The sequence below is a fragment of the Gigantopelta aegis genome, chromosome 14 (genome assembly GCF_016097555.1).
Source record: "Gigantopelta aegis isolate Gae_Host chromosome 14, Gae_host_genome, whole genome shotgun sequence".
NCBI lineage: Eukaryota > Metazoa > Mollusca > Gastropoda > Neomphalida > Peltospiridae > Gigantopelta > Gigantopelta aegis.
Genome location: NC_054712.1, coordinates 36,042,310 through 36,063,575, shown reverse-complemented (window position 1 = coordinate 36,063,575; position 21,266 = coordinate 36,042,310). Strand labels below are relative to the sequence as shown.

Genomic DNA, 21,266 nt, shown 5'->3' with positions numbered 1-21,266 from the left:
ATCATAAATTATATACATGTATGTATTGTGTTTAGCTAGTGAATGTTTTATTTTTATTTTATGGCATACCTGTTTGTGTAAACCTGCACTCAAACGAGAGAAGTATAGACATGCATGCACAAACACACCATTACACACATCATTATACACATGCGTGCGCACACACACTCACACTCACGCACATACACACACATACCACACCTGCCGCTGAAAATGGCAAAAACCATTGTTTGGTTTGCAGGTCCCTTGTGTCAGTCTAATTTTGCAGATATAACCCACATTTCATTTGCACGTTACATTTAGGACATAATTCACATGATCATGACAGGTTATGTAAAAACAAAATGGGTTACTTGAATTTGTTTTTGCGCAGTGCGTAATGGTTTACGCCAATTTTCAGTTCTCGGAGGCATACAAATTCTTACACACACACACACACATACACACACACAGAGTTTTATTCTTATCTTTTTAATGTCATATCAATTATTTTTGGATGTTACGGGTACAAATACCTGTTCTTAGTAACATTTAAAATAAAAATTAAATAAATAAGACAGATGTTTTCTTTTCCATGATAATAATATATGTTTACAGGTGGCTGTTGCATCAGACCACTCTTGATCATCTCTCTCTGTCTGTTTCTGTCTCTCTCTCTCTCTCTCTCTCTCTCTCTCTCTCTCTCTCTCTCTCTCTCTCTCTCTCTCTCTCTCTCTGTATGGGGGAAGGGGTCACCTGTGTGGATGGTCTGGGCACTACATTTTCCATGTTAGTACAAAGGGGTCGTTCAAATATTACGTAACGCTATTAGACACCCTCCCTCTCCCTGTAACGCTCCATAACGCCAGATCATAGGCCTACACACACACACACACACACACACACACACACACAAAAACACACCAATAATAATAATAATAATAATAAATTCCGTAACACTTGGAGACGCCCCCTCCCGTTTACAAACAAGTCATGCGATGGGTGTAATATAATTTTAACGTCCTGTTATTTTCGATTTTAGAAAGCGCTGATACTAATTTCAACTCGATTTACAATCGTTATTGTGTGTATACATGTATGTCTAACTATAACTACCAACGTCGACATAATCGCTGTCACAGAGCGTTTATTGGGGGGGGGGGGGGGGAGAGACTTTAGTAATTTTTAAAAGTACGTTACTTAACTCCCGCTTTGGTGGCTTGGTTCCTTCTAGTGTTTATTTATAAAATGTGACTGCAGGCATGTAATATTGGACCAAATGACAAATCGCAGACGTTCTGTAGCTATCTATATCATTTATTTCTTTAAATGTAATGCCTGTTAAATACAAAACAAAACAAAAAAAAAAAAGATACCAAGAAATAGCTAGAGCATCCAAGTTGTTTGACTATCTTGTCCGACTTAACTGTAAATATTTATAACCTTTACATCTCGACTGAATGTAAAAGTTGTGGTGAGACTAACGGATCGAGATTAACGGTGAGGGTTAATAACGGGCAAATAACCTTTGAATCATGCCCCCGGACCCCCAGGCCCCAAATACCTCGTGCCTTCGGCTTGTTCAGTTGCTCTCCCCCCCCCCCCCCCCCCCCCCCCAATAATGTCCACCATGCTACGGGCCTGATCTGGGAAGTTTTAAAAAATTAGGACAGTAATGTTTTAAACTAAAAAGGACACTTTTCCATATGTTCTGGGGGTGGCAACTGCTATCTACGTCCATGAAAACATTTATTATTAAGAATGTTGGTTACGTTACGTTTTAAAATACAGCTGGAATATGGATTTATTATGGGGCAAACTATATTTCCCTCCAATATTTGAAGCGATACGAACGTCTGTTTACCTTCCTAATAAACTGGGAGCCCAGAGATGTTTAATTAGCATTGCGAGTACAAAAGGTCTGAGGCCTGGAATATGTAGGTGTGGGCTGTGGGACCCCCAAACGGCCATTCTTAAGTGTCATCTCCTGTACCATTCCGAGGGGCCACCCCTCAAAATACCCCAAATTTTAAGTTTAATTAGCATGGTTGAGTACACCAATCAAACCTACACCAAAATGTTCTCTGTTGATATACTAATTAAGATTCACCATTCTTAAGTGTCAACTCCTGTACTTAGTCCACTTAAGAACGCCCCTAATTAGCACTAATTAGAAGTTTAATTAGCATGGTTGAGTACATCAACGAAACTGGTGCCAAAATATTCTTTAGGGTACCCTGACTAAGGATCAGTGATTCTTAAGTGTCAACCCCTGTACCGAATCCACTTAAGAACGGGTCAAAGGTCAAAATCCACCCAAGTTCAGGTTTAATTAGCACGATCGAGTATATCAACGAAACGAACAATAAAATTTTCTCTGTTGATGTAGTATTGTTCGTATAAAGTGCTCCTACTGGCAGTAGCTTGTGGGAATTTCCCTATTAGCTCAGTTGGTAGAGCACTGAACTCTCGTACTGAGAGTGTGTGGTTCGAATCCCCTAAGTGGAGGTTGATTTATATCTGTTACATTTGGAGCCGACGTAGGGACTGGGTGTGTTCTTAACACAAGAATACAATTATAACCCAATCAGGACCCGTAACAGTTCAACTGCCCATGGCCCACAGCTCCTGGATGTAGCTTCACTTGAGTGGGCAGTATGTAGTATTGTTGGTATAAAGTGCTCCTACTGGCAGTAGCTAGTGGGAATTTCCCTATTAGCTCAGTTGGTAGAGTGCTAATTAAGATCCACCATTCTTAAGTGTCAACTCCTGTACTTAGTCCACTTAACAATGCCCCTACTTAGCGCTAATTGGAAGATTAATTAGTATGATTGAGTACATCAAGGAAACTGATGCCAAAATATTCCTTAGGGTACCCCGACTAAGGATCAGTGATTCTTAATTATCAACCCCTGTAATGAATTCACTTAAAGTCAAAGGTCACAATTTGCCCAATATCAGGTTTATTAGCATTCACGAGTACATCAAAACATTAATATGTTCTCTGTTGGTATGATAAACAAGACCCGTGATTCTTAATGTCAACTCCTGTAGTTAGTCCACTTTAAATACAATGGAAGGAAGGAAATGTTTTATTCAACGACGCACTCAACACATTTTATTTACGGTTATATGGCGTCAGTTAAATGCAATTAACTTGAAATGAAAATGTATGATTAATATAACTAAATAGTTTTCTATTTGATTGTAATATTATATGAATATGATAATATGACTATTTCCACATTTGAACAATGAAAGATTACATTTACTTGATGCCTTTAATTCTCAGTGTGAGTGTTATAGCAGCGATACTTTTTGCATGATTAAGAGTAACTTGCCATATCGGTTGATAATATCTGTTGTCAAAATCCCAACCATTTGATGCAGTTGAATGTTGTTGGATATCAGTGCGATCGGCATTCACCCACATTTGTGCAACAAATGATGCATGTTTTATATTCATGTTTAGCTCTGCCTCACATGGTGGAATGACACTTGCATTTATGCCCTTCAGCTTCTCCAACGGATTCTTTGTCGTTGACTTTGGTCCATAACCCTTTTCAAATATCTTGTATCGAAAGGCATTGAGTGTTGTCTTGCTTGTATCCTTTGCTCCATAGATACTGGCAGTAAATGTCTGTAGGGTATTTTGTGTTATATGATATGTAATATGATATATCAATCGCCATATCTTCATATGCTTTTTGTACCTCTGTATTCTTTTCCAGCTTAGTACATGGTCTCAACTTTCCCTTGCGAACAAATGATCCAGTGTAGTCACTACTGGTGAATGCATGAATCTTGGTAGTGCTGCACACATCTGTACAAGTATCTGGTACATAGCGGTTATATTGATATATCTGCGGTTATTTTGATATATCTGCGGTTATTGGCAGCTGTACCAACATCCATCCACAGTGGCAACTCAAACTTTCTGCAGTGATATAACATGATGACTGCTATATCAGTATCTGACGCACAGATGACTATGTCTTCTTTTACCCCAGTATTGTGAGTGTCATCAACTGCTTTTGCATGAAGGCATATCTTGGTATCCGCCTCCTTGTGGTTATTTCTAAGGTCATCGACCACTTCGCCAATTAGCCCTTCATACATTACCTCACTGTCTACCGTCAACTTTAGAAGGACTTGCAAGAAACATTCTGATTCAAACAATGGCATTGTCTATCATTCAAGTTCACCTCATCGTTGACAACTATCCACAACCATCTTAACAGGGAGTTTTTGATAATTCAAAACCCAACTGCCACAGTTCCTGGAAAGAGAGTGGTAGGACCAGCAATATGCACATAATTTGAAGCCGCCAGCTCTACCTTGATATTCCCAGGGAATGCTATCATTTCAAAGTTGTAGATCGAGTTGTCAAGTGCGATGTGGTCGATGACCTTAGAAATAACCACAAGGAGGCGGATACCAAGATATGCCTTCGTGCAAAAGCAATTGATGACACTCACAAGACTGGGGTAAATGAAGACATAGTCATCCGTACATCAGATACTGACATAGCAGTCATCATGTTGTATCACTGCAGACAGTTTGAGTCGCCACTGTGGATGGATTTGGTACAGCTGCCAAAAATAACCGCAGATATATCAATATAATATTTCATTGTTCAAATGTGGTAATAGTCATATTATCATATTCATATACCGGTAATATTACAATCAAATAGAAAACTATTTAGTTATATTAATCATACATTTTCATTTCACGCTTATTGCATTTAAAGTGGACTAACTACAGGAGTTGACATTAAGAATCACAGGTCTTGTTTATCATACCAACAGAGAACATATTTGAGGAACTCAATCTACTAATAATCTTCCAATGTTTTGATGTACTCGTGAATGCTAATAAACCTGATATTGGGCAAATTGTGACCTTTGACCTTAAGTGAATTCATTACAGGGGTTGATAATTAAGAATCATTGATCCTTAGTCGGGGTACCCTAAGGAATATTTTGGCATCAGTTTCGTTGATGTACTCAATCATACTAATTAATCTTCCAATTAGCGCTAATTAGGGGCATTATTAAGTGGACTAAGTACAGGAGTTGACACTTAAGAATGGTGGATCTTAATTAGTATATCAATGTAACAGAAAAATCAACCTCCACTGAGGGGATTCGAACCACAGACTCTCAGTATGAGAGTCCAGCGCTCTACCAACTGAGCTAATATGGAAATTCCCACTAGCTACTGCCAGTAGGAGCACTTTATACCAACAATACTATATACTCCCCCTCAGATGAAGCTACGTCCCGGAGCTGTGGGCCATGGGCAATTGAACTGTTATGGGTCCTGATTGGGTTATAATTGTATTCTTGTGTTAAGAACACACCCAGTCCCTACGTCGGCTCCAAATGTAACAGATATAAATCAACTCCCACTTAGGGGATTCGAACCACAGACTCTCAGTACGAGAGTCCAGTGCTCTACCAACTGAGCTAATAGGGAAATTCTCACTAGCTACTACCAGTAGGAGCACTTTATACAAACAATACTACATCAACAGAGAAAATGTTATTGTTAGTTTCGTTGATATACTCGATCGTGCTAATTAAACCTGAACTTGGGTGGATTTTGACCTTTGACCCGTTCTTAAGTGGATTCGGTACAGGGGTTGACACTTAAGAATCACTGATCCTTAGTCAGGGTACCCTAAAGAATATTTTGGCACCAGTTTCGTTGATGTACTCAACCATGCTAATTAAACTTCTAATTAGTGCTAATTAGGGGCGTTCTTAAGTGGACTAAGTACAGGAGTTGACACTTAAGAATGGTGGATCTTAATTAGTACATTAACAGAGAACACTTTAACATTAGTTTCGTTGATGTACTCGATCGTGCTAATTAACCTTTAAATTGGGTGGATTTTGACCTTTGACCCATTCTTAAGTGGATTCGGTACAGGGGTTGACACTTAAGAATCACTGATCCTTAGTCAGGGTACCCTAAAGAATATTTTGGCACCAGTTTCGTTGATGTACTCAACCATGCTAATTAAACTTCTAATTAGCGCTAATTAGGGGCGTTCTTAAGTGGACTAAGTACAGGAGTTAACACTTAAGAATGGTGAATCTTGATTAGTATATCAACAGAGAACATTTTGGTGTAGGTTTGATTGGTGTACTCAACCATGCTAATTAAACTTAAAATTTGGGGTATTTTGAGGGGTGGCCCCTCGGAATGGTACAGGAGATGACACGTAAGAATGGCCGTTTGGGGGTCCCACAGCCCACGCCTACATATTCCAGGCCTCAGACCTTTTGTACTCACAATGCTAATTAAACCTCTCTGGGCTCCCGGACTATAAGCATGGGCAAAACACGCGAATTATAAACAAAGCACACAGTGACAGTAATTAATACCGACTTAACGTAACTTGACAAAATCTAGGTATCTTGTTTAATTACCACACTGACGTCCAAAAGAAACTACATTAATAGCATTTAAATAATTTGATAAATATTATTACTAAACCACCTAACAAACACTTTGCATGTATCACGGAGTGCATTGTGACGATTAGATGTTGAACTTCGTGATACTTTTATACCCCACTGTACCTTTTGTTGTTTTCAGTAATACAATTTCAAGCTTTGTAAAGTTTCTTTTGGACGTCAGTATAATATAACTAGCTCTTCCAGTTGCTGGTATCTTTTAAAATCTAAGATTTTAGGTTATATATGGCCCTCTTGAGACATCAATTACAGAGGCTACATTTCATATTAAGAGTACAGTTCGGCCAGTAATAAAGTGTACGAGATGGAAGGGGGGGGGTGTAGCAGCCCCTCCCCTAGTGCTGAAGCAAATCTTCGCATTCGGGCAAAAATGATGGCGATGTTTGGGGAAAATGTACTGAACTAAAGCGTTTTCATCAGATATTTCCATCATTCTACCATATTAGATGTGATTGATGTGAAAATGCTGTTGGGTAGTAATGCAGATATGAATAAACGTTATCCACATTCTGGCATTTTCATTTAGTGTACGAGACGGGGGCACGGGGAGGGGGACAACTGCCCCCACCCCACCCCACCCCTAGTGTTGGTGCGAGTCCTCAAATTCGGGCAAAAACGACAGAGATATTCGGACAAAACAACACTTACACCATGTATTTCCATCAATCTACTCATAATATTAGTTGTAATTCATGTAAAAATGCGTAGTGTTTCGTTTGCAACCCTATACAGCTAGCTGTTTGGTAGTATTGCTAATATGAATAAATGTTGTTATCCTGATTCGGGCATTTTCGTTTACTTAAGGCAAAAATCAGTCTCTCCCCTCCCCCCCCCCCCCCCCCCCCAGAAAAAAAAATATGGGAGCTTGTACGCTATATAGGCATTTTCATTTAATTCGGGCAAAATTGAGCTTGCTGTTTTACAAAGTGGGAGACTGTACGCCTATACGCCTATACGGTTATTATACCGATAGTTTATTGTCGGGTGTCTTGTGTGAAGTTAGCCTGATTGCTACAGAATACCGACCATTCCGTCAACAGACAAGTAAAGTGACACTGACATGATATTAGTCTGCGTCTGCAACACTCGATCACTCTTACTGTCTCTATTTCTCCCCTCTCCTCTCTCTCTCTCTCTCTCTCTCTCTCTCTCTCTCTCTCTCTCTCTCTCTCTCTCTCTCCTCTCTCTCTTTCTGTGTGTGTGTGTGTGTCTCTGTCTCTGTCTCAGATGTTTTCTTTTCCATAATTATAATGTTTACAGGTGGCTGTCGCATTAGACCACTCTTGACCATCTCTCTTCCCCCCTCTCTCTCTCTCTCTCTCTCTCTCTCTCTCTTCTCTCTCTCTCTCTCCTCTCTCTCTCTCTTCTCTCTCTCTCTCTCTCTCTCTCTCTCTCTCTCTCTCTCTCTCTCTCTCTCTCTCTCTCGCTAATATGGACATATGGTTACGGACCACACAAATATATAGAGAGGAAACCCGCTGTCGCCACTTCATGGGCTACTCTTTTTCGATTAGCAGCAATTGATCTTTTATATGCACCATCCCACAGACAGAATAGTACATACCACGGCCTTTGTTGCACCAGTTGTGGAGCACTGGCTGGAATGAGAAATAGCCCAATGGGGCCACCGACGGGGATCGATCCTAAACCGACTGCGCATCAAGCGAGTGCTTTACCACTGGACTATGCCACCCACCCCCCCGACAGAACAGTACCATGATCTTTGATATACCAGTCGTGGAATACTGGTTGGGACAGGTACAAAAACCAAAACCTCTAAGCGAGCGCTGTACACCAAACTACATCCCAAACAAAGGTGGTAAAAAAAAAAAATAATAATCATAAAAAATAACTGAAAAGCAAAACCATATAAAATGGTTTAACATCTATAGGCATACGAGCCATAATTTTCAAGGGATGGAGGCTTGCCAATAAAATTTCACAAAACAATCGTAAGCCTAGTTTTGCACGTAAACGTAAATCTACGACTAAACCACACTTTTTGTTACAACTAGGCATATAGAACAACAAATATAGTTAAAAGTACACGTATTACATTTTCTTTTGTCCTTAAAATGCTCCATCTTCTGTAATGATGTAAATTTCTTCGTGAAATAGATGCCAAACACTTGTAAATGTATGCCCGGTATAACTGCTAGTCGCAGACGTAAACTTACGATCTTTTGTGAAATAGGCATTTTAAAATACTTATTGAACCATTTTATTGAATGCCTTAAATTACTCTGCTGCATGTTTTTCAAACCCTACATCCTACACGAATAAGTCAAATAAAGATCTGGGGGTTTTAATACATCAAAAATTATATATCGAAGACAGTGTGAAAATCAGAGGCAACCATATTAACTAATATTACTAGTAATGTTTATAACGCCTGTTATTTTATAATTTATGTAACCTGTGCTATTCACGGAAAAGTTTAGACTGGGCGAGGTGACCGTACACTGTCTCTTCACAGAGCAATCTAATTAAAAATTAGCTCCACTTGTTAATTACTATTACCTGTGGATCTAACAGCACACCGTTGAAGTTCATGTCCAGTTGACCTTTCATTCGACCAATCAAAACCTTATTTGCAAAGTCCAGTGATTTGACATGGCATAATGTTTTTAACATGCTCCTATACCACTAAGGTTTCGAGCATGACCACCCCGGGTTCGGCCTCTGGAGGCCAGTAACCCAACTCGGGGTAGAGTTAATTAGGACAATTTTGAATTTACACCAATCAGGGAGTGGGACTTTATATATTACATTTTTTTTTTTTTGCGACATTTCTAAAATAATAAAATTCATAATTATTTAAACAAATTATATAATTTTGATCGCATTTTGGAACGGGTATTTCTAATGTTAAATTAATATTACAGAGCTCTCTGTTAACCCTAATTTTCCAAGTAGGTTGGTTTCTAGGAGGTTGGGCCTAGGCCACAGGAAGTTTGTTTAGCAGAGGGGCCGAGTATTATAAGGGGCACCAACTATATTGGGAACTTCAGTGTGGCCGCAAACCGGGGGAGAGCCCCGAGGGGGCGGGAGGCAGTCCCCCAGACAAACCGAACACTCCCTACGGCCGAAACCGCCTACGCCTATGGCCTAACCTACTTCTGGTGGCATACCCCCCACCCCCCACCAGTGATTTGAAAAGAATTTGAAAACATTCTGGATTATACCGATGGTATACGAAATGATTCGGGTGAATTACGAAGTATGCCGGAAACTAATTTCAGTATAAAATTTTATATAAAATTCGTTTCAAGACGGAAAAAAAAGGTGATGGTATAGCCATAAAATCTATTTATACTAGTATACAATCTAAAGTTTATTATTGCACTTTCCCCCCTGTTTTTTAATGTCGATTTAGACCAACAAGTTCGCCTATTGCATAAATAGTCTCGCCCGATAGTTTTAGAATTGGTATGCTCCCGAATAACGCTATAAAAGGCGAAGTGTAATTGGTCGATATTTAAATTATTATTTATAGATGAAATGTCACCTGGACATGGGAGTCCACGCAATGCTGTTAGATCTACTGGTAAACCAGTAGAGCTAATTTTAATCAGATTGACTGAATGTTATTTAGTTGAAAACCCTTACCCCAACCCAGGACGTCTTGTTTTTGCAGTTTAAATCAGTTTGATGACTTTACAAGCGGTTAGCTCGAGTCACCTCCAGTCCTACCCCCCCCCCCCCCCCCCCCCCATTGGCTACGGGCCTAGGAGGTGACTAGCTGATCACAAGCGGTATATCCTCACCATTCAGCGTATTAACTGAAACTACTGGGGGACATAATTGTACCGTGTATACAGTCAGTTCTTAGTTGCATAACATTGTATACGGCTATCGTATATATAGCTTCTGCAGTATATTTTATATATCTCGTATTACCTCCCTTAGTTTTGTTTTTTAATTGTAAACTATATTAAAGCGCATGTTTTCCAGCCTCATTAACGTAAAAGTTTAATGTTGTGCATGGAAATCTAAGATAGGTGTTTTAATGTACATTTTCAAAAATGTTTTGGTTGCTGTCTTTTGTTAACTAATATGGTAAATATTACGGAACTATATTATTTCGAATGGCAGGAAGTCGAAAAAGGCGTTCCGGTCAAGTAGTACTTGGGTTTGAGGAAGTGCAGAAACTGAAATGTGATGATAATTTATTTAAGTAGAAAGCAATGCTGTTGATTTGCACATAAACTTCCTTCGGTTTGTTGTTCAGGTTTGTGTAACTTGTCTCTGTCTTTATTAATCTCATACTAGCAGATAAGTATGTTTTAGTTGCATCACATTAAGTTACGGAAACGTGCTTTTGTAAGTCTCGATCTGTCACTTTCTGTGTCCGTACACTCACGTCACCTTAGTCTGAGCGGCACAAAAGTCTGCGCACGTCAATAACGTTACATTACGCATTGAAGCAAGTTTTGGGGTATGTTTGTAAACAAACAAACAAACAACGTTAATTTATTTCACAAAACAATGGTTAAAACAACACATCTTGATTGTGAATATATGTATAAAACTGATAGATAACAATTTGATTGAAAAAAACCCTCAGAATTAATGCACTAAAAGTATACTTTTGCCAGCCTCGATCAACATGTTTTTGTATTGCCTGTCAACGCTGTAATGATCAACCTTGTGTATCAACTTGCATAGAAGCTTCCATACATACCTTATAACAGGGCTTCTAGAATACGGTGGCCCGATGCCCGAGGCCAGTGGTTTTTGGATTCGGGCCAGTAAAAGTTACTTTGTGAGATCCCGATGGCAAGTGATAAAAAAAAAAAAAAAAAATCTACAACGCTTGGAGTTGGCTCGTACGAAAACAAAAGAAACATCTACAAGTCATTTCTTTCGATTTGCTATCACATGCAATATTTTACTAACAAATAGTTGGTAACCAGTAATTTGACCCATTGATGACATCAGTATACCTACCGATGTAACTTTATTCAAGTTATAAAGTGTAAACACTTAAAAAAAAAAAAAAACTTGATTGCTTGCGGCCATGTTCTTATTTGCACTGGTACCCAAAGATTTGTTACTCTAATGTTAATAGTAGTACAGTGCAAGCGTAAGTAAAATGCGTAACGGTAACCAGTCTTTTATTAGTTTGTAAAGGTTGCATGTCACCATGTATGTTGCAAAACGGTCCATGTGTAAATTATTAATTTAATTTATAAAATATCACATAAATTGCAAAAAAATAAATAAATAATAAAAATAACTAATTACACAATATCTTGAAATAGGTAAATATAACAAAGTACCTATATTGAAAAATTACTAATTTTGTATGTTTTTGTTTTTTTTTGGGGGGGGGGTTTGGGGGTTGGGTGTGAGGAGGATTTCCCATTCTTAAGTACATAAATATATACTCATTCATAAGTGATAGAATATTTATTTGTTTTTAATACTGTAATTGTCATAATATGTAACATGGATTATATATGTATGTATGTATATATGTGTGTGTGTGTATATATATATATATATATATATATATATATATATATATATATATATATATATATATATATATATATATATATATTTATATTAACTTAGGTGGTTTTTTAGTGGAAACAATTATTTAAAATTTTTAATAAGTAACTTTACTCTAAACTGATAAAAATGGTTTCATGTTTTTCTAAACAAACATAAAGTGTGCCTAATGAGCCTATGTGTTGTGCAAATTGACAAATTGATTACATATGATCTCAGTATGCAAAATGTACCCGGTACACTAAAAAGTTAATTATTTTAATTTACTGTGGTTTTTTTTTTTTTTTATCAACAGTTAAAATTGGGCAAGTGAATTTTTTACCATGGCCAGTGAATTTTCAAATCCACTGGCCCAATGGCAAGTGAATTTTTTTAAAATTCTAGAACCCCTGCTTATAATCTTATTGTAATTTATGAATCCTTAAAGGAAATAAATGCTTTTTTATTTTATCTGTTAGCGTAAACTAAGGATCATGGAACCCCCAAGCATACTTTGAAGTGTTTGTTGTTTTCTCTCCGAGTGCTATTTCAGATTAGTGTTGTGCCGATTTATGTGCCGTCATGCAGGCCAGTAAATACAGAGGGGTCCCACTAAAAATGCACTCATTACTTGAGTTTAAAAAACATTAAAATTAAAATAACTTTCAGTAGTAACATGTTCATTGTTCCATTGTATTGTGGCAGTGAAACAAATTTTTTTAAAGAAAGATTTTAACTTAAAAATATAACACAAATGCTTAGGTGCGCAGACTTAGGTGCCACCAGTGTAAATCGCAAAATTACATCAGTCTGTCACTGAAATGTCTAACATGCTTATTTCCATTCACCCATGAAGTTTAGGACATCATCTACATGGTCCAGTATGGTTGTAATGGGCTGCACATTTCAAATGGGATGTGTGATTTAAATATAACCAAAACATTCAGATTTCAGTCTCTGAGGCCTTTATCTGATACCAGGTCGTTTCACCTTAAGACCATTTGAAACCTTGATTCGCCCTTAGTCCCATTCACACAGTGTTGGTTCACCCTAAATCTCATTCGTACCCAGTCATTTCCCCTAAAAGTGAATTGATTCGCTTCTAGTCTGAACGGAACATTTTTACTTTACTCTATATATAGCTGGTATTTAAAACTTGTCACTTCCAAGCTAACTCTTCATGAAGCTGGACGCTGTTGCCTATGCTCTCGACTTGCCCCCCCCCCCCCCCCCACACACACACACACCTGGGGGGCTTGATTGTAAGCTTTGGATCGCTGCTGGAGTTTCGCGTCGCGTACACCGGATCACGGGCAACTGTGACTTTTGTGTACGGCGACTCGGACTTGCAGAAGAGCAAGGGAAGAGGGCGGCTCAGGGGGGAACAAAACTGGCGGCTCAACCGCCAGCAGCAGTCCCTTCTGCGTCACCGCCCCCGGCTCGGCCCAAGACGAAAGGACCAGCTCATCCGGACCCGCTCTCAATGCGCTGATGTGCAAGACGCCCGCAGATGGACCTCCATCTCCCGCTATGCCACTGCCTACATGTAACTGGCCATTGTCACCAGTCTTGCCAGTTCTGGACCACCGCCTTCCGAGTGACCAGCCTGACAAGGCACAGCCTCCACCTTCACAAGCACCGTCCCCCTTCGACTTGGAAGCCGTCTGGAAAGTTCAGATTGGGAATATCAGGTCCAGCTTCCTGAAGTTCGTGCAGGGGGACACCTCGGATCCGGCATCACTGATGGGCGGACTAGTGGAACCAGAGCTAAAACAACTGCCTGATGGAAGCGCTTACAAGCTACACACCATCAAGTCTACAGGCGGCAAGAAGGTACTAACTCAGCGCCGAGAAGGAGTCTACCGACAAGTGGTCCTGGTTAGAGAGATGGATAACCACACCATCCACAGGATCGTCAAGGCCCTTTTCAGCAACGACTACCGGAGTGTCATAACCATCCTCGCAGACCAGAGATGGAAGCACTTCATCCTAGCCTTTGCCGGTTCTCGCTCATCAGTTCGCCGTAGGCCAACCTCCACACCCTAACGACCTTAACGAGGCCACTCACGTGGACATATAGATCGGACTTTAAACATTTAACCTTTGTTCAAAATTTAATGTCGAAATTACTTCTTTTTTTAATATGATTAAATAGTCCCATCCTCTCTTCTTTCTCTTATTTATTTTTGGATTGTCCTTCTAAAATGCTCCAAATTATATAAATATTCGGCCGAGCAGTCAATTCTTTTTATTTTTGGCTTGTAATTTTTTCTTTTTTTTTAATTTATTCTATTAACCTTTTTACTAATTTCTATTTTCAACACTACCACCTCTCTCCTCCCCTCCCCCCCCCCCCCCCCCCCCCCCCCCCCCCCCACACACACACATCCTGCGTCAGGCCACCAATCTTATCAGAGGTTGGACTCGGGATGGCCGTGTTCGAAACCCAAGTGGTATATGGGCATGTTAAACTAGTTATAATCATCATCAAAACTTGTGTCACCATGTTTCAACCGTTTCTCAACCGAAATAGTACAACAAATGGTCACACAAACCAAAAACGTATAACTTACCATACTCGCTAAATCACGATTGAAGTACTTGCATTATTAACAAAATAAATCTCCAACGACAACCTTCAAAACTTAGCCCACCATTTTAAATTTGCTAAATGGAAGGAAGCAACTCGCCTTCATATTAAGAAAAGTATTGGATTAATATGTGCCCTGCACTAATTGGCTCAAAAAAATAAATATATTTATTATGGTTTTGAAGTTTTTTGTGTGTGGTTTTTTTACTGTTTATAATAGTTCATAATATAATCCTTCCCAGCCTTCATGAACATTGTTCTTTGTATTTGATTTCAGTTTTATTTTATGGGGGAAAAAAAAGTACAAGTGTTTTGGAATTGACAAAAAAGCACTATATTTGTGTGCAGTTAAAAAAACACCAATCTGTTCAGAAATAGCTTATTGTACATACTATGTAGACAAATTTTGTGCTGTTGTATAGACCTTCATTCAGCGTATTAGACCATCTTCTATATCGTAGGTTGAAAGTCAAATGTTATTGACCAAAATATGTGAAATGTGAAAAACGATATAGGATAAATCTGTGAACAAATTTTTTTATATAAACAAAATAAAAATTATGGTGAAACCACTTGGGTGAACTAGTAATAAGGGCAAAACGACCTGTTACTGTTTGTTTATGTGTACATAATTGTGTTGATTACAAATTCGTTCCCACATGTGTATTTCAGAATATTTCTGTCAAGATGTCATCCGGCAGCAGTCTTGTTGTTCCAATGGTGCTGTGGGGGCGTCATGCTCCCACACACTGCATATCTGCTATATTGATGACCGCAGACATGAAGAACATTGTGACTGGGTGCAATGATGGACAGATCTGTATCTGGGACATTACTGATAACTGGCAGGTTTGTATGTACATTGTTGTACAGCATTTGAGTTCTAGTCTTAAGTTAAGGCCTCCATGGGTATTTTTTTTTCTAGGCTCGTTTGTGATGCTTAAACATACACATTTTTTTAATCATTCCTTAAAGGGACATAGTTTGCTGCAATTTTAAAGATGTTATCGACTAACAGACACTTTGTAACAATTGTAATTACATATCAAATAAAATATTAGTGGCTGTATATTAAACATGTTTTCCCTTAAGATTAAGGAGTGACATAATTTCTCAATTGAATAGTGACCTTATAAATTGTTTTAACAGTAGTGATGTAATTAATATAATATTTTAGTGGAGAAAACCAGAGTCTTGTTTGACATTTTGTATGTAGTGAATTTGATTATCTTTTATTAATAAAACAATTTAACTAGAAGTCAAGTTATTATCTATTTACATGTAGATTTACTAGATTACTATGTTGTGTATGTTACAGTTATTTCCCCGAAGCATGCTGTTCGGTCACACCACGGCAATCACCTGTCTGGCACCAGGAAGTGAGGAGCCAGATGAACAGTATGTCGTGAGTGCCTCGGAAAATGGGTGAGAATGAAACTAATACTGTAAACCAGGGAAAAATGGGTCCATATAAATTCAGGCAATAGGATTTAAAATTTCATGGGAAGCACTTTTTTGGTTCCGTGACTTGTGATTATGGGAATCTATTGAAAATTATTGTAAAAAATAATTATATATGTATTCTTTTCATTGAATAGTCATACTCAATATAATTATCATTGGAAACAAACTTCTGGTTCCGTGATTTTACTGACACGGTTCCGAAAATTATAATTTCCGTGAAATCCAAGAGTCTGAAATTACACGTCATTCACGTTCCATCTCAATTATAAAATTTATAGACAAACATTGTTTTCCTAGGTAAGATTGAGCTGAAAGTAATTTTGGTCATTTACGAAATATACATATTGGAAAAAACCCGAACCAAAAGCAAAATTTTTGGTTAACAACACCTTGGCACAAATTAAATTACAACTATTTGGTGTTTGACATATGATTATATCAACATTAGTTTGAGAAAAAGAGAAAGGAAATTCACTGTTACCACGCAGGCTATTCCTACTAGTTTTAATTTATTTTAACAGTTTCGTTAATTTTGTTTTTGAATGTATAGCCATATTTATGAGTTTATTAGCATAACACGATTTGACAATTTGTATTGTAAACAGTGAAATTATATTGAATTTGAGAGTTCCATACTAAATTGGTAAGAGTAATTCATGATATTTTTGTACAGGTTACGGTAAAAATACCATAATGGATGATGTCGTTTGTGTGTGTGTATATATATATATATATATATCAGTGTATTTAATGAATTTATTTACTGTTTGTTTACAGAGAAATGTGTTTGTGGGATATCAGTGATGGGCGCTGCATAGAAAACACCAAGATGACCATGGTTCATACCGATATCATAGTAAGTTTATATACTTTATTACCACCAAGTGAATGAATGAATGGATGTTTAACATCAGGGTGTGATCTCGATCAGTCAATAGAATGCTCATCTGGGGTGCTTGCATTGTAGGATCGAACCAACCAGTGCCCCACGATAGATACAAGTATAGGAAAGTGCACGTATAAACGGTCCCTTGCTGTTATTATAGAAAAATATAGCACGTTTACTTTAAGATTGTACGTCACAATTACAAAAGGTTTGACATCCGATAGCCGATGGTGAATAAATCATTGTGATTTAGTGCTAGTCATTAACCAAACAAACTTTACTTTCATTTAATGATCGATCGACATCCCAACACCAAAAACTCACATTGACTATTGGGTGTCAAAGATACCACCACCACTATTGCATAAAACCTACGATTCACAAGAGCTATCGGCTGGCAAAAGGTTACTTACGTTTTTTTGCTCAGCTGATAGTTCTCATATGTGGGCGATTTTGGTGAGTCTTTCGCTTTGTGAGGATATATATCTATTTAGTTTGATACTGTTGGTGTAAGAAACAAAAATCTCTTTGTGAGCAGACAACGTGTTAAGTGCTGAGTTGAAATAACTAATTGACAAATGGAAATAAGAATTAAAAACACATTGTTTTAAGATTGCATCACAGTGAAATCAGTGAGACAGTTGTAAACAAACTAACTCGGCACCTACATGTAGCTCATCATGTGTCTTAACAGATGAGCAAGCTTTAAGTAACCTTTCACCAAGCTTATGTGCAGATACCAGCCTCGATGGTGTTGTGGTTAAGTCATTGGACATACGGCTGGTAGGTTCTGGGTACACAGCCCAGTACCGGCTCCCACCCAGAGTGAGTTTTAATGACTCGGTGGGTAGGTGCAAGACCATTACACCCTCTTCTCTCTCACTAACCACTAAAAACTAACTCGCTGTCTGTTGACGGAATGGTCGGTATTCTGTAGCAATCAGGCTAACACCTGATAAGACACCTGACAATAAACTATCGGTATAATAACCGTATAGGCGTACAGTCTCCCACTTTGTAAAAGGGCAAGCTAAATTTTGCCTGAATTAAATGAAAATGCCAATAGCGTACAAGCTCTCATTTTGGGGTTTTTTTTGGGGAGAGACTGATATTTGCCTGAAGTAAACGAAAATGCCTGAATCAGGATAGCTGAGGTGTGTGCCCAGAACAGTGTGCTTGAACCTTAATTGGATATATGCATGAAAATAAGTTGAAATGAAATCATGTGCAGGTCACTTATGCCATCTAAAAAAAGTTCTGCACTTTTTTGGAAAACACAATTTTGTTTTTAGGGCTAACTGGATCTGTACTTTATTATTATTATTTTGAATGACACAAATTACATTTTTGTTCTTGGTTCATCTTTTTTTTAACCAGGCTTACAAGTTCCAGCTATCTAAAGAACTCCGACTAGTGTGCAGTGGTTACTACCCCGAGATCCATGTGATCGATCCATCCAGCTTTGAGATTCTCTTCAGTCTGTGTTCCAAAGTAGTTCCAGATTGGATCAGTGCTTGTTGTGTTCTGAGGCCGGTTAAGAGAGATGGTTGGTACTTATAGAATATTAAACAAGCTTCCATTTCGTATAATTTTGATGTCCCGAGTGAAATAATTTTCATTGTCATTCGCTATAACTCGTGACAATTGAAAATTATTTCACTCATTGACGTTCCTGTAAGGTTGTATTGCGCTAATTGATGACGTCATCATGTGACGTCAAAAGTGTTACGTCCCACTTGGCATTCTAGTGGGATGTATCACTTTGATATGTACCAAGATATTTGTAACCCTGTGGGTAATAAAACATTTTATTATCCACATGGTTCAACATAACCGAGTTCATAAAAACAATACCTAGAAGATGTGTAATAACAAGTGTAATGACGTAATTTTGGGAAACGACGTCATAATATGACGTTGCTTCCTCAGTCCTAGCTCAGACTTTGAATGTGAAATACGATGTCATTTCGTCATCTCCTTCTAATTGTCGTTGAAACATTTTGAGATGGTCCTTGTTATTCATTAAAAAATAATAATAAATATATGGATCATAAAGAAATGATTACACTCACATGTGAATCTTACTGATTTTTAAAAATTTATGCCAGGATTCAGGTATTACCCTTACTCTCGCTTGGACAATACAAGAATTCTGACATTTGTTTCATAAAATCAATACAACACACAAGCTTGAAAATAATCTATATATATCGTTTACTTTAAATAGTAGTTAAATTTTTGTTGAATCTGTTGGTGCATAGGGTTGCAGTATTATTAAAAAACAAATTTCAAAATTAAAAGCTTAAATGGATAAAAGTCTTAAAAGAGTGTTTAAAACTAATCAAAGACAAAGTTCAGAACACTCAACGTTACACCTGTATAAAGCAGGCTTTCTCGGGAGTAAAATTAGCAGCTTCTTAGAATGTAGTAATGGCAGGCACATCTCAAAATAATAGGTTAGAAAATTGTAGTATAAAAACATAGCCAGTGCTGACATCCAAAGAGTGATTGAAATGTGCCTGTTGCCGGCTTATTTTCTCAAGCTTCGGATTAGTTAACTATTCTAGTTTTAAGCCTGTGTTTTAATAATGTGTATAATTTTTAGTGATAAAGCTATATGATGGTTAAGACTTTTCACAACTAATTTTACAAAGCGAACTTAGCGGTAAAATCACCTTAAGTGCATAATGTAACTATGTGATTTTAGCACTAAGATCGCGATGTAAAACGAGCCTAGGTGTTCATACTCTGTAGTCAAAATGTGGACAAATTATAATGTTTGATGAATAATTTTATTTTGTAGGTACCTCGGATGATGTAGTGTTAGCAGTTTCTAATTCTGGCACTGTCAAAGTTTGGACGTTATCATCAGAACCCAAGGTGAAAAAGAATTGGTGGAATAAAGGAGTTTAATTTTTTTTAATTTAAATTTATATTTTTGAAAACGTGTTTTTTACAACTATCCAAATATATGGACCATCAGTCAGACAAAGGAATACTTTAGACAAACCAAAGCTGTTTTTTTTATCTGGTTATTGTATAGCATTGCACATTAAGTCTTGTGACTAATATTTCAGAGGAAATGTATTCTATGAAATAAAATTCTTGTAACAACACCATCAACTGGAAATATAGCATCCCGATGGGAATCCTTATTGTTACTGTATGATTTCAAACATTGTATTTGCGATTATAAAATAAAGGTGGTGAAAGAGGTCACAATCAGGACAAAGACATTTCCCAAGATCATTGATGTTCCTTTAGTTATCTGTGTACCATTACTTTCTCAGACAGAGTCGAATATAAAATTGTAATTTACTTAACTTTCAGTTGGATATTTGGGTAGAAAATTATGTAATTGGAAATCTTGTTACACATGATTTAGAAGTTTTATTTCCTGCTAAATGTTTTTTTTTTTTTTTAAAGGCTAAAATTGTCTTTGAAGATGAGTCGAAACAGATTCGGTGTTTGAATGCTCAAACATTGACATGCTGTTCGTATAACCAGAGAACTGTTCTCATAGTGTGTTCCAAGTACTGGCAGGTAATGGCTTTTTTCTTTCTTTTTTACACGAGATTATTAACATTAATATTTTTATTATTATTATTTTTGTCAGTTTGCTACTTTTTTACCTGCCTTCATGCCGTAATATTTATGTACATTCTCACAAAGTCTCTTTGTAAGCATTTTATATTTCTAGTGTGTACTGTAATTTTATTTTAATTTTTTTTTTTGGTACTTTTTCACAGTTACCAATGTTACTTCATAAATGCACCCATCTGTAAGCCTAGTCCACACATGTGTGACTTAATTTTGCACCTTGTATTGATAATAAAAAACTACTGTTTTTTCCCGTAAAGCAATAAACTGTGGTCAGCAGTGTTAAGATTATTTGCTCCTACCGCTCTGTTGTTTGCTAAAATAACATGCAGAATCTCATGGTTAGAGAAGCTGTTGTGTTGTTGTTCAGTTAAAAAACATTGTACAAGATTGGTTTGCTATAAATCGGGGGGGGGGGGGGGGGGGTTGATGCGTTTTTTTTTTTTTTAAATATCTTTGGACACTATTAAATGATGAATCTTGTTTTTAAAAAGTCTTTAGTAAATGCCCTTTGGATTTAGAAGATCAAATATGGCATATATTTTTTTTTATTATTTTTTTTAAACTAACAATTATTTGTGGTCGTATAAAAATGATTTTCAAACATTCAGCTATTTTGTTTAGTTTGGCATTTTAAAATCACACCATGTAGTGTATCTGTGAGTACAATTATTAACCATAGAATAATACTTTAAAATCTCTTTAATACGTGCCAATTGTTTCATTATAATATTTAGTACTTTTAAATTAATAAAAGTTAGTT

At 37.3% G+C, this 21,266-nt stretch overlaps 1 protein-coding gene across 6 annotated transcripts in view; it reads left to right on the top strand.

Moving 5' to 3' along the window:
- The first annotated feature begins 10,589 nt into the window (after nt 1–10,589).
- Nucleotides 10,590–21,266, top strand: part of LOC121389454 (WD repeat-containing protein 7-like) — a 65,355-nt gene continuing 54,678 nt past the window's right edge. For all 6 annotated transcript variants that reach the window (XM_041521090.1, XM_041521088.1, XM_041521089.1 and 3 more), the window contains exons 1-7: nt 10,590–10,698; nt 15,226–15,402; nt 15,872–15,978; nt 16,795–16,873; nt 18,281–18,449; nt 19,707–19,783; nt 20,330–20,446. In XM_041521090.1, coding sequence (XP_041377024.1) covers nt 15,241–15,402; nt 15,872–15,978; nt 16,795–16,873; nt 18,281–18,449; nt 19,707–19,783; nt 20,330–20,446 — 711 coding nt within the window. In that variant the 5' untranslated portion in view covers nt 10,590–10,698; nt 15,226–15,240. The remainder of the gene's footprint in view (nt 10,699–15,225; nt 15,403–15,871; nt 15,979–16,794; nt 16,874–18,280; nt 18,450–19,706; nt 19,784–20,329; nt 20,447–21,266) is intronic.